The sequence below is a fragment of the Engraulis encrasicolus genome, chromosome 18 (genome assembly GCF_034702125.1).
Source record: "Engraulis encrasicolus isolate BLACKSEA-1 chromosome 18, IST_EnEncr_1.0, whole genome shotgun sequence".
NCBI lineage: Eukaryota > Metazoa > Chordata > Actinopteri > Clupeiformes > Engraulidae > Engraulis > Engraulis encrasicolus.
Genome location: NC_085874.1, coordinates 45,047,743 through 45,062,746, shown reverse-complemented (window position 1 = coordinate 45,062,746; position 15,004 = coordinate 45,047,743). Strand labels below are relative to the sequence as shown.

Sequence of the window (15,004 nt, the reverse complement as noted above, 5' to 3'; positions counted from 1 at the left end):
CCGCATACAAGATCCCTCCTCTGCAGTGTTAAGATTGCCTCTCAGATAGAAGTAAACGTCTTGATGCTATGAAATTAGGCTATGCTATAATCATTTCCAGCATAATCTTTTTTTAAGGACTTTTATTATTGTCTTTGTGTGTGTGCGATTGTGTGCACTTTCTGTGACAGCCTCCAGAGCTGGTGTGGGAATGTGGAAATGTGCTATGTATGTATTTGTTTTGAAAGCGCTTTGAATTCAATTGCATACTTAGTATAACATGTATAACTACATAGTGTACGTATATTGTCTGAAGGTTTATCGCACAGGTTGTGAAATTTACAGCGAGAAATAGATGCGTATATTGGTTGTGGTTGTGCCACACTACAAATGAGAAGAGAATTTGGAGTCATACCTCCAGAGGCGGACTTTCCATTAGGCAAACCTAGGCAATTGCCAAGGGCCCTGACAAAATTTGTCCTCCATAGTGGCCCCAGCTGTCACAGTCGCAGTCAACACACAAAAAGTAGGCTTGATCTTAATTTGCCTCTTGTGTAAATTGAATACATAAATAAGACAAAACACAAGTAAAGGACCAAAACACAGAATTGTCTATATGATGACTTTTGAGTGCCCCAAAGTGACTATATCTGCCCCTGCATAACACCACAGACTGGGGTGGAAAGAGCTACAGCTGTCAATCAAAGCAAGAGCTGTCAATCATCATGAGCGCATGCAGTGCCCAACTTGGAATGTCAGCAGAACGTCAGAGTCTATAAACTTAACCAAAAACAAACTGGTACCAACTGGTCCCTTTCAGTTCAATGATGCATGCTAGGATTATCTCCAGGATCGGAACGACTGGAAAAACATGAGAAAGGTAAAACTCAATTTGACTTGAGAGAAATGAGCATATTAAGGTAACACTTTACTTGACGCCGTCGTCATACGTATGACATAATGGTGTCATAACATTGTCATAATGCAGTCACGAATGTGTCATAAACATTATGTCAATGTCATGAACATTGTATGACTTTGTCTTTAAGTGCAATTCTGTTATGACACAGGCCTGACAATGTCAAATTTTCATGGCCATGAAACATTTATGACATTGGCATTATATTTCTGACTCGTTCATGGCACTATTATGACACTGTTATGACACTGTTATGTAATACGTATGCGCCGGCGTCAAGTAAAGTATTACCCATATTACTTAAATGGTGGATGGCTCTTTTAACCCATTTTTGCCTAAGGTAACTGCAAAAACCACCCGCTGAATACCTGAGCCCTTTTTGGGAAGAGCCTATTAAAACCTAAATATCTCAGCCTCTGAAGCACATGGAAACTTGAAATGAGTTGCATTTAAAGGCTAGGTAGGACCCTCATCTTGCATTAGATTGTATTCATTCAGCTCTAACACACCCACATTTTAAATTGGAAAAAAAAAACCTCAAATCTCAAGAGTCTAAATGCAGCGTTTATGTAATTCCAGGCGTCAAAGGTCAAAAAAACGTATATGCTGCATCAGACTAAAATGGGTTAAAACACCATGGTGTGGAATTTTACACTCACAGCATCACTCTTCCTTTTTCCCAGTTCAGTGGGGAAAGGGTGTGAATCAGTGTAAATGGAGTGTTTTTCTCAGAAAAAAAGAAACGAAGAAAAAAAAAGAAAGCAGCTTACGATCATGCACATGCTGTTCCAGCAGCACCCCACTCTGCTCTATCACAGTGTTTCTCAACAGGGGTGTCGCGGGCCCCCCTCAGGGGTGCCGCGGAAACGTAGCTGATGAATAAATTATGTAATATAGAACATATTTGTCTAAATTGTTAAGTTAATGCTAGTCAGTGGAATCTTTCATCTGCCATTTACGCACAATAAAGTAAATATAGGTCGCCCCAGTCAGCTGCAACTTCGAACGTAGGTCGTGTGACGTCTCCAAATGTGTTACTTTTCTAAACTTGTGTGGTATCGGATGCGATGCCATGTTACGGCTTGTTGGTTTGGGGTGCCTTGAAATTTTTCATGAATTGAAAGGGTGCCTTGCTTAAAAAAGGTTGAGAAACACTGCTCCATCACATCCTCAATGTCTGACATGGATGGTTTTGAAATACCACATTTACTCAGAGATGGGCTTTTACGGTTGTTTACAAACACATAAATCATTGAGAGTGCTTTTAACACAGATGCACGGGACCTCAGAAAGGTCTTCAGTGACTTCTGTTGAATAATGGATTTCAAAACCGTCACCTTTATGTGAGAAAAGGGATGTATATACCCAGGCCCGGATTAATGCACAGGCTAGATATGGCTACAGCCTAGGGGCCCCCACCTTCCAGGTACCCCCTGATTGCCCAAAAGTGAAAAAATTGCAGAATTGGGACAAGATGAAATATTGAAAAAACGATCCACCGTGTTGAGAACAGTTGGTAGACATGTTATCCTGAATTTCTAGCTCGTAATTATGACACCATCTTCATACATTCTTCACAAGATTCGCCTTCTGGGGGGCCCCACAGCAGCCTGTAGCCTAGGGTCCCCGGGCCATGTTAATCCGGCCCTGTATATACCACACAGGGGGCTACGTCAAAGACAGGCGGACAGCACAAGTAGGGCATCGAGTGCGTCACTCCTTTCTCTCTGCACAGGATTAGACATTTCGTTTTTGTGTGCGTTTTTTTTTTTTTTTTTAACTTCCATCAATTCAAACAAAGGAGACGGGGATAGGATAGAGGCATCCAGGTAAGGGATCGCTTATGTTCCATCCACAGGGGAGCCGACTAGAAGCATCACAGATGCAACGGGGGTCCTATTTGGTGTTTATCCTTAATGGATTTAACCATACCCACCACATACACACACACACACACACACCCCATCCCCCCATTCCATACCAGACTATTCAGCAGCGGGGGTCCATGGGGGTTACACAGTATGCTTGTGAACAGCGTGCTCTGCCATTTAGACCGCCCCCTCTCCAAGCCTCTTTTCCCCTGTCCTTCTCACCAAGCTTAAGAGCAGGTTACAGCTCGGTCATGTCATCTTCAGCCATTTTTTTTTTTCATTTGCTGCGATGACTCAATCCCGTCAATCCCCTCAGGAGTTTAGTAATTGTTAAGATGCTGGTGTTTGGATGACCCCCCCTCCCCTCTCCAGAAATCATCTCTGTCTGCATCGGGTCCTCCAGCGGTTTGAGTGTCGGGTGTAATTTTCATCCACTCAGAAGAACACATCCCATTAAATGGAGTAGTGGGGTTATCAGTCGAAATCACAGTCAATTGGTCTATCTCATCAGCCTTCTTCTTCTTCTTCTTTTTCTTCTTCTTCCTCTCTCTCTTGCTCTCTCTCTATATATTTCTCTGACTGTCTGTAAACTCACAGGCAGAGAGAGAGAGAGAGAGAGAGAGAGAGAGAGAGAGAGAGAGAGAGAGAGAGAGAGAGAGAGAGAGAGAGAGAGAGAGAGAGAGAGAGAGAGAGAGAGACAAAGATATCTCGACATTTCAAGTCAGTTCTTGTTGGCGGTTCTTGTTTATTTGATTTGTTGGAGGCTCTTACATGTATATGATGAGGATGACGTAACAGAGTCTGGAAGGAGCAGTCGAGAGACACAGGGCTGGACTGGGGGAGAAATAGGGACAGGGCATTTTTTTGCTGTAAGGGCCCCCCCTCACAATTAGAGGCACAGAACTGACTCACCGGTGAGCCCCGCACCCTTGTGGGCCCCTATTTTCAGAAATGTATACTGTGTGTGTGTGTGTGTGTGTGTGTGTGTGTGTGTGTGTGTGTGTGTGTGTGTGTGTGTGTGTGTGTGTGTGTGTGTGTGTGTGTGTGGATATATATAGTATATTATTGTTATTATATATATATAGTATATTATTATTATTATATATTTTTTACATCTCTGAAAATAGGGGCCCACGAGGGTGCAGGGCCCACTAGGAAATGCCCAGTATGCCAGATGGCCAGTCCAGCCCTGGAGAGTCATGAACTGTGATAGTATACCAGGTGCTTGAAACACGTGACCCAGATGTAACCAGTCCGGGCTGGTTTGGCCATATTTGCCCAGTGGACTGTTGGTGATGTTGGCCTAGTCCTCCCCTCATGCCGCTACAGTAAGCCTCTTCAAGATATAGCCAAATTAGCTCATATTGAATTACTACAATATTGTCAAAGGCTTTGTTGTCTCTCTAAATGGCTGGTGGACCGGTTTTGGTTAAAAATGCCCGGCCTAATTTTTCATCCCAGTCGCGCCTTGTAGCCCCTTGAAAGCTACAGTCCTGGTAGTGTCGTCTGCAGGCATCAATGGATATTGAATACAAGTTAACTGGTGCACAGCAAACTCTACATACCGTAAACTGTGATGACGAAGAGAAGGACAAAGGGAAGGAGGTGAAAGACAATATTAATAATAATATTAATATGATAATTAAGGCGAGCCAGACAAACAACTTCTGATCAGTGTTGCCAGATGTACTATAATTAGGTAACACTTTATTTTAGGGATACATCTATTAGCACTAACACATACAATGCATAAGTAACTTGTAAGGCATGTACTAAGCAAACTCTAAGGCCTACTAGGTCCTTACTAAGGTTAAATTGGTAATAAATCCCTTATTGTGCATGAACAAGACATTTGCGAATACATGCCTAACAAATGTCTGATTTTGCTTTGTACATGCCTTACAAGTTACTTATACAGGGACATTGTATGTATTAGTGCTAATAGATGTGTCCCTAAAATAAAGTGTTACCTAATTGTCGTATTTGTACCATTATTTTGTCCATTTTGACCTCTGCACGATCAAAAAACCATGATGTACGATTATTTCAGAGTTCTCATTCAATTCATTTTGATCCCTTGAAACAACTATTTGGGTCTTGTACAATAATTTCCTCCCCAAAATCCCCCAAAAACTATAATTTTGAGGTTTTGGTAGCCTACGATAATTCAGCATTTTCCATCTGGCAACACTGCTTCTGATTCAGTTTTGAGCTAGTGGCTCTCACTTGCTGGTCAATGATACATAATGTGCTGTAAGACACACACAAACATTCACACACACACACACACACACACACACACACACACACACACACACACACACACACACACACACACACACACACACACACACACACACACACACACACACACACACACACAAAGTATGGTACTTATTCAACCAACCTCCATTTTGTATAAGCTTTGGACTGTGTGAGTGATTGAGTGATTGAGTGAGTGAGTGAGTGAGTGAGCGAGTGAGTGATTGAGTGATTGAGTGAGTGAGTGAGTGAGTGAGCGAGTGGTACTTAATCAACGAACCTCCATTTTGTATAAGCTTTGTTCTCTGTGTGTGTGTGTGTGTGTGTGTGTGTGTGTGTGTGTGTGTGTGTGTGTGTGTGTGTGTGTGTGTGTGTGTGTGTGTGTGTGTGTGTGTGTGTGTGTGTCTGCGTGCATGTGTGTGTCTGCGTGCATGCGTGCATGCGAGCGTGCGTGTGCATACATACAGGGGCGCTGCCAGAAATGCTGGGCCCCATGAAAGATTCAAATTTTGGGCCCCCTTAAGGGCCCTTCTCAGTGCTTGGACCCCCTTAAGGGCCCCTATCAGTGCTTGGGCCCTTAGAATCTGTACCACTTTTCCCCCCCTAGCGGCCCCCATGCATACACATACATGTATTTGTGTCCATCAGTCTCTGTACTCTGTATGGCCTACTGTATGACTGACGAAAAGGACAAATATTTTGCTTATTACTTGTTTCTGAGTTCACTATTGGGCTGTGGGCAATGAGGAAAAAAGAGACAGACATAGCAAGTGGAATTTTCCAGATATGCAGATGTAATGGCACCGTCAGTTTCAGTGGCTTACCATGTCCCACAACATGCACGCCGTCGCACGCACACATGCACACACACCTGAGCCATTGGGTCCCCCTTAAGGAGCCCAACTAAGCTCTGCAGATAATATTTCTCATGCTATCTGAGATGCAATCTCTCTCTCTCTCTCTCTCTCTCTCTCTCTCTTTCCTCTTTCTCTTTCTCTCTCTCTCTCTCTCTCTCGCACACACACACACACACACACACACACACACACATACACACACACACACACACACACACACACACACACACACACACACACACACACACACACACACACACACACACACACACACACACACACACACGCACACACACACACACACACACTGTTGAACAGGAAGTGCCCTACTCTGTGCCCCCACACATGTGCTCTAATATTAACAGTCTGGCTACACACCTGCGTAGAGCCAAAGGACATCGTACGGTCTCAACATGCAGTTCTCCTGTGCTGTCATCATAGTTGTCGTACTTGAAGCATTGTGCTGCCAGGGACAGAGACTGAGTAAGTTTGTCGCATTTATCATTCCTGTGAATGGTTATTCTGCTTGTACGAAAGAAATGTTTATGTTTTGTTCATCGAAAAATGTATTAGTGTGCTTCACTTACTTTCTTCCTTATACCTTATTTACCGTACAGCCAACAGCAGACCAAGCCGTCTTTAAAGTCTTTAATGAGAAATAAATGGGAAACAGAAAGAAAAAAGAAATTGTGACCTTATCCAAATAATAATGACATTCATTGAGTATGTTCAACATGCTAGACTTCTTCAGAAATGCTTGTGTCTTCACCTGTCATTGAAACGTTTTGATTTGTGAAAGTCTGTGTTTGAGCCCTTAAAAGGGGTAACATGACTCTAATCTCATATAGCACTCAATTCGTTTTTTTATTTAATGTGTGTGTATGTGTGTGTGTGTGTGTGTGTGTGTGTGTGTGTGTGTGTGTGTGTGTGTGTGTGTGTGTGTGTGTGTGTGTGTACGTGTGTGTGTGTGTGTGTGTGTGTGTGTGTGTGTGTGTGTGTGTGTGTGTGTGTTTGTGTGTGTGTGTGTGTGTGTGTGTGTGTGTGTGTGTGTGTGTGTGTGCGTGTGCGTCTCTCTCTCTCTCTGTGTGCCTGCGTGCTTTTTGTTAATAAAATATTAATTTCATTTCAGTTCCTTCTGATCCTGTCAAATGCTGTTTAATTACTGACAATTCAATTCCTGCCAGCGAAATAAAGGCGTATAAAGAAATTCACCCTCTATGCCCCAAAAAGCGGGTCATGTGAGTTTTAGTTTTGTTTGTAATGCCTTCCTCTTAAGTGTGTGTGTGTGCACGCATGTGTGTGTGCACGCATGTTTGTGTGGTCCGAAATGTAAATTTTCACATTATTATACTGTATGTATTTTGCATTATACTAACAGTATATTAAGCTGTTCTGCGTTGTATCAAATTATAATAGTATAGGCCCTATTGCATATTATAATGATAATATTACAGTGTATCACAGAAGTGAGTACACGCCTCACATTTCTGCAGATTTTTTCATAGGGTAGGCTATATACATGGGACATCATTAAAGAAATTTCACTTTGACACAATGAAAAGTATCCAGTGTACAATTTATGTAACTGCTCTCTCAAAATAATTCAAAATACAGCCATTAGTATCTCAAAATGTACCAAGAAAAGAGAGTAGCCTACACCCCTATGTTAGGGTTCCATAAAGGGCATGGTAGTGGGACTAACGTGGTTTGGTGCTGCATGAATGCTGCCAACACTGGGAAGCTGCATTTCACCAAAAGAAACATGAATGTCAACATGCACTGTGACTACTAAAATAGATCATGATCCTCTCTGTGGAATTTTAACATATGGGGCAGGGGCTCTCTTTAGTTGGTACATTTTGAGACATCAATAGCGGATATATTGAATTCTTTTGAGTGAACCATGAATTGATTGATTATATACATTTTGTATACCAGCTACTTTCTTTAATGTTGGCCCATGAAATAATATAGCCTATTCACAAATCTGCATAAAAGTGAGGGGTGTACTCACTTCTGTGATACACTGTAACTTGTGAAACATAGCACAGAAACATAATATGCTTATCAGAAAATGTAAAAATGTTGAAATCTGAAAATAAAAAATGGGCATCAGCATTCAAAAAAACATTGATCTAAAATGTACTTGTAACCAGGCAGCTGTTGCCCAATGGTTAAGGACATTGCCTTTAAATCAGGGAAATGAATTGCACCCTTCCACTCCTACCTTTCCACACCTAAACACTTGTCTGACAACCACGCACCTAACTTTCACTGCTCAAGAGACTGTAACTAGTACCCTGTACTTAAAACTCTAATGCGCATATTTTGGTTATGTATGATAGAAAATATTCCAGTTGGGTTCTTGGGTTCATTTATGGACATTTCTTTTTTATGTACCCCGTCTCATTGGACATTTTTTAGCGTAATTGCTCTCAGGCAACGAAGTCACTTTCAGTGAGGTGGAATTGTGCAAAATCATATAGACATTTTTCATTGACAGAGAAATATAAACTTTCTAGAAAAATAGGCCTATAACATTACATGTTAAATAATTTATCCTACCACTATGTAAAAAGAACAATTATAACAACTGTGACATTGTAACACTGCAGTATTCATCATATACGGTTGACCAAATAGTCTTTTTTTTATTCAGTGTAAAATGTATCAAAATACGTTGACATTAGAGCAGATGTGCACTGTGATGGAGTGACCATCACAAGGTTTGTGCAGTAGAGGGTTAAACGTAGGGGTGTGCAACCTGGCGATAGTAGGTGAAGAACGAGAACGGGTAGGGTTGTAGACAAAGTGGATTTTGTAAACAAAATCTGCCAAAGTGAAGAAATCATACTGTATAGATTTCCTCGGCCAATGAAAGTAATAACTTTGTAACAATTCACCTTTACGTGAGGGGAAAAGCAACAACGCTAAAATTTACACGGCTGGGTCGTTCTACACAAATATGGCAGATCAGGATAGTAAATAGTCAAGCGACACAATCATAAACTCTTCAAATAGGTGGCAGCAAGTATGCACACATGACACAACACATCAGTGAGATTAAAAGAAAAAAAAAACAATTTGCATTTCATATTTAAGTCATATGAAAAGGTGATTATGGGAACCCTTGGGTTGTAGTAATCCAGATTTTATGTTAAAAAAAATCGTGATATGCCATTTTTTTGCCCATTAAACGTGGTGCAGTAGAGGGTTGTGCAGCAAGTTGTGCAGCAGAGGGTTAAAATAACTAAGTTCCGATGGATAAAAGCGTTACCTACGTGTAAGTATTATGTAACAGTAATGTAATAGTAGGCCTAATTATCATATTTACATTAAAGGCTAATCAATGTGAAGGATGAAAACATATGTGCTGACCCAGAGACCGAGGAAATCAAGGATATTATGGACAACGTGGACACTCTCTGGGCCAAACAAATGACTTTCAGCTCTTTCACTGGTGCGTGCGCATTACTCTACTGTCATTTTTACCCTGAGAGGAAGGGGTGTTAGGATACTGTAAATGGTCTGTTTGTTTCTTTGAAAATGTGTTAAATTAACCCCTTGAGACGCGGATTTATACATTTGTTGTTACTAGTATGGTAATTACCAAGTCGTGGTGCATTAATAAAGGGCCTGTGTTGTGTCATAGTATTGTAGTGCTATGATAAGTACATTTCAATGACTCTTACAGCGTGCCACTGGAGGTACGGCGCACATTAAGGGGCTAATGAAAAATAAATAACGTAGTCCATATTGGCCATATTTAGTTTAGCTTTTTCAAAAAGAAACAATTCCTTCTCTTCATTTCAGCTGACTTCAAGTATGAAGAATGCTGTTTTAGTCATAACATCAAGTCAATTCCTCCTAACTCTACAAAAGCCTATAAAATCACCCATCGCAAATTCCCACGCAAGGCGGTCATGTGCGTATTGTAGCACCTCTCACTTTACACTTTCATAACTATGTAAATTCAGTTGTTTTTGACATCCTCCTCATCTTGTTTTTATTGTCTTAAAAAGCCTGCACAGTACTGAGAATGTAAAGATATGTGCCGACCGAGACGTCAAGCAGATCAAGGACATTATGGCCAGTGTGGACAATGGGTGGGCTGACCAGATTGCTGTCAAATCATTTGGTGAGTGTGTCTTTTTGTGTTATTCTGTGTATACCTTTCGTCCACTTGAATGTATGGTCATATGAAAATATGTATGCTCATAAGTAAACAGATTACAAAGCATGGCTCAATTTTGAAAGCCATGCATTTTTGTTGTCAATTGCTGTTTTAGATGGTACTGGACCAGATGAATGCTGTTTCCGTCACTACAGCGAACCCATACCGGCTAATGCACTTAAGGCTTACAAAATTACCCATCCAAGCTGCCCAAAAATGGGTGTGATGTGGGTATTCCTCATTTCATCACTCATAAAACCTTCCATATTAATAGATGTTCATTTGTTTAGTCTTTATATCCTTTTTTTCCTTCACATTAAAAGCCTGATCACTTTCATGGACAAACACGTGTGTGCCGACCCACAGCTGAAGCAGGTGCAGGACATTATGGATCGCCTGGACAATATGGCCAAACGGGTTTCAGGCCATGTTGTTCGGTCCGGTGGAGGTGGACGTAAGGTTTATAAAGGTATACTATACTAGTAGTAGCAGTGGTGTAGTCTACGTAGAATGCGGGTATGCAGAGCATACCCACTTCTAAATTTCAGGGATTTCAGTATACCCACTTAAAATTGATTGATCCATTGCTTTGAAAACCACAAATATATACAGTATACCCACTTCAAAATATACAGTATACCCACCATAAAAAGTAGACTACACCACTGAGTAGTAGGAACTTGAATAATGTAATTGGCTTTACATCAAAAGCGGTCGCCTAGTGGTAAGGTCTGTAGTTCTGTAAATTGCAAGTTCAAATCCCACCTGAATCAGTTGAACTGTCTTCATTGTCCATGCAAGATGAGTGTCTGATGAGTCTACAGGTATGCCAATCAGAATAACTGTAGAATGCCTTGGATTGCATTATTAAATCTAATACTTGTGAGTATATTCTAAGTATACTTTAAGCATACATGTAGGCCGAGGTATATTTGAAATACTTCATATGGTAGGCTATACTTTTACAGACTTAAAATCTTCCAATTTAGTCCGAAGAAGAATTAAGTTGATAGGCCTATTTTCAGTACCCTGAAAGGACATGGTCTGCATATTACTTTGTTCACTGATGTATACAATACATATTGACCTTGAAGTATACTACGTTTACATTGAAGTGTACTCCGACACACTCCTTGTGAATGAAAAGCAAGTTTCGATTGTAATTTCAAAAGCAGCCTATTAGTGTTCATAAGGGGAGCCAGGTAGCAGACTCATTGTGCTGCAAGCGTGTTAAAGCACTGCTTTAGTAATGCTCCAGCACACTAGTGCAATGAAGCGCAGTTTAAATACACTTTAAAAGTATAGGCCTACTTTAAGCCAGTGTCTCTTAACTGGGTTGGGACCCAAAAGTGTGTCGCAGACGGTTCCTGGGTGGGCAGCTGAGCTGTGGTGTAAAAAAAAAAATGAATTGACCCTTTTATTGCCGGTCACAAAATTGCAACAAGATGCGTCATTGAATACATGACTGTGATGTCAAACAGCCAACGAAACAAAGTACTCCTCTCCAATAGCTGATAAACATGTTGTATGTAAGCATACAATGCAAATGCTGATGCATATTACCAAATGAATGGTAATTATTTGAAGGTTCCAAAGCCACGACAAAATATTGGGTCACAACATAACAATGATGGAAAATTGTGGGTACAAAGACTATTCCAGTTAAGAACCACTGTTTTAAGCTTGTGTCTTTTTTGCCTGGGGTGGCTGTTGCTGTCCTGGTGCTGGCTCTCTGCTCTCTTTTTTTGGTATATTTATTATGTTTTCATCATGTTTTGTTCATGTTTATATTTTAAAAATATGTTTTATGTGTGCAATGTATTTGTAGTGAGAATAATGTTATTATTGAGTAAATTGAGTAAAAATAAATGTGTAGTCTTGTTATAGTTTCAGCAATAACATTCAATATTCTCTTTTAGATGATGTTGGACCGAACAACTGCTGTTATCAATTTTACAGCAAGGCCATTCCTGCAAGACAGATAAAAGACTATAAAATGACCCATGTCTCCTGCCCCAAACCAGGGGTGCTGTAAGTTTGTCCGTTTCTCTGTTTTCTCCCTAAAACAATTATAACAAACTCAATATTCTCTTTTAGCTGGTGGTGGAGTGTTCGCTGTATGCTGTTTACAATTGTCCAACAAGTCAATCAAGCCAACTGCAAGCCGGATAAAAGACTATAGAGTGACCCATCCCTCCTGCTCCAAACCGGGAGTGATGTAAGTTGTTGTTTACAGTATATATTATTTCAATAACAACACATTTTACTTAAAAGCAACACCAAGTAGTATTTATCTATGGCTGGTTTAAGCACTAGATGTGTAACTGTCTCTCATAGACTACTAGAGAGAAGTTTCACTTAACTCTGGTAATTGTACTTGGTACTGTTATTACTTGAAATTAACCCTCCTGTTATCCTCAGAATCTGAGGCTCAGATTTAGGTTACATTCGTGATCCTTGGGGTCATTTTGACCCCGGTCACTTAAATGTCCAAGTTACAAAATCAGTAGAAGCAAAAACATTTGCACCGGTATATGCCTCAGATATTTACTGTTGCTCTGTTGGGGACATAAAAAGCCAAATTGACCCCATGGAACACAGATGTAACCAAAAGTTGTAGAGCACTTAGGGAAAACATTTTTGTGGAAATATCACTTTTTTCACATTGACCCCATATATTCAGGAAAAGTCATCAGATATGAAGCAAAATAATTATGTATTTCATATATTTTTCAGCCGTTAAACATTGAATGGGGTCAAATAGACCCCAAGGATAACAGGATGGTTAATACATATGGCCTGGACTGTGGCTCAAACGGCCAAGGCACCATAGAGTTATGTCAGGGTGGACGGAAAGGTTTGATACAGTCCGAGGTCATTTCCTGATCCAAACGTATAAAATGTAGCTTTGCTGCTTTAAGTTGATCAACCACATGAACAGATTTTGAAAACAGTGTTTTTTAAACCACTTCAGTGTTAGTATTCCTACTTTTCATACAGTTTGATTAAGGTTATTTATCTCAATATCTTTCTTGTTTTTATCCACAGCCTCACTACTGTCGGCAACAGAAAACTTTGTGCCAACCCAAATGTGATGCAAGTCCAGGCAATTATGAAGAAAATCGACAATCTGTTTGGAGCTCAAACCCCCACTGGTGAGTAGAGTCCATCAACACGCTACCAACTATTTGCATACACAATATTTTTTTTTTATCTCAAAATCTACAATCTGTTTGGCAGACCTGAAATCCTTTTTTTGTGATAACATATTGCTATTACAGTTTTTGAAAGGGCAACATGATTATTCTTCACTAAAATGTCATCAAAGTGTGTAATAATAATATATATATATATATAAAAGAATAAAAATAATAATAATAATAATAATAATAATAATAATAATAATACCCTTCCATTCTGCTGCTGTGACACCTTTACACTCCAGAAGAGGCAGGCTGCAGTATTTCCTCCTTCTTTTCTTAATGCACTCTCCCCTTTGCCTTTCTCTTTGGGTGTTGCATTTTTATCTTATTTTCTTTCTTCAACATCAACATGGCGATCACAAAGTACGTTAAGGTAAACTTGGCACATTGTTTGATAATGTTTTTGATTCATAGTCACAGGGATTCATGACTTTCTTTAACAGCTTGGTGTGTTCTTGTATCTTGCACTGGTTAGTCTGGTCTGTGGGTGTTAGCGGCATCCCCACAGACCTTATTTCAACACAAAAAAAACAGCATATGGGCTGTACCACTGTGTGTGTGTGTGTGTGTGTGTACATGCGTGCATGCGTGCATGCGTGCATGTGTACGAGTGGATGAGTAAAGTGGAGGCTGGCTCAGTGGCAGGGGCAATCCAAAGTCTGCTTCATGGTCATTTTTTTACTCTACAGTACAATCAGAGGGCTGCTGTTCAAACTATTACAGCAAACCCATTCCTGCCAATGCTGTAATAGCCTACAAAATGACCCATCACAGGTGCCCTCGAATGGATGTGATGTGAGTGTTCCCCATCTGCCTAGCAACATCTTTCGTTTTCTCTTGCTGTTGTGTGATGTTTGTTTTGTCTCCATAATCTTGTTCTTGTTTTATCTCTAAGCCTGATCACTGCAGAGAGAAAACACATTTGTGTCGACCCACAACTGCAACAGGTGCAGGACATCATGGAGCACCTTGACAATGGGGGTAATTTATTTACCACTGACTTTCGTCAATTTTACAATGGGTTTATATTGCAAACATTGTAACATAATTTTGCTTTGATGTAGACTTGTGATAGATTGATTTCGCTTCACACACAAGAGGAGCATTTGAAATCCAAACTCATTTGAAGTAGGCTGCTTGTTGGGCATGTTTCCCAAGTGCAATAACAGCTTGTCCTTGTCCACAATGAATTCAGATGAACAACAACGTTTTAAGGAGAATGTTGCAGCAGATTTCTGAATGCTTGAAAAGGATTGTGAGTTAGTACTCAAAGCTAACAACAGTCAAATAAAATGTTGACATATACAGTACAGTATGTACGCATTAAAAGCTGACTTTTTTTCTGTCACTAGTGTTCCTACAAGTGTGGTATTACACATGCAAGCAGATGCAATTAAAGAGACAATCTGCTGAGAACAAATTGGGGACTTAGGCCCCTTAAAAGCCAAACTTTGAAATAAACAAAAATAACTTTTTGGTCCACTTACAGTCTGGTTTGCTTAAAGTGAATATACCTTGGTTGCTTTGAAAAGCAGAAGGGTCTTAAAGACCACCTACTACCTCTTAGCATGTGCCGTAGAATGTTGTATCTCTTAGAATTCGCCATAGTTTTCACTTAAGCAGACAGATTTAATTCACTTGATTATTCCTGAAATTACAATCTTTAAGGTTCACACATTGGTATTTCAATGCAATTCAAGGCATCAAGGTACCAGAGATGGCTTCTCCCGATGGTCTGT

At 40.2% G+C, this 15,004-nt stretch overlaps 1 protein-coding gene across 1 annotated transcript; it reads left to right on the top strand.

The window, feature by feature from the left end:
- The first annotated feature begins 9,712 nt into the window (after window positions 1–9,712).
- Window positions 9,713–14,165, top strand: LOC134468262 (C-C motif chemokine 18-like). Its single transcript, XM_063222204.1, has 5 exons — window positions 9,713–9,813; window positions 9,911–10,026; window positions 10,178–10,289; window positions 10,386–10,516; window positions 14,161–14,165. Exons 2-5 carry the CDS (start codon window positions 9,975–9,977, stop codon window positions 14,163–14,165), a joined length of 300 nt encoding a protein of 99 aa, XP_063078274.1. The 5' UTR covers window positions 9,713–9,813; window positions 9,911–9,974.
- Window positions 14,166–15,004: the final 839 nt, after the last annotated feature.

What these genes read in the sequence shown, in the direction of transcription:
- LOC134468262 (XM_063222204.1), top strand. Translation starts at nt 9,975, where the DNA reads ATGGCCAGTGTGGACAATGGGTGGGCTGACCAGATTGCTGTCAAATCA. An exon ending in GATTGCTGTCAAATCATTTG is followed by an intron (nt 10,027 to 10,177) that starts GTGAGTGTGTCT and finishes TTGCTGTTTTAG; the next exon opens with ATGGTACTGGACCAGATGAA. An exon ending in TGCCCAAAAATGGGTGTGAT is followed by an intron (nt 10,290 to 10,385) that starts GTGGGTATTCCT and finishes TCACATTAAAAG; the next exon opens with CCTGATCACTTTCATGGACA.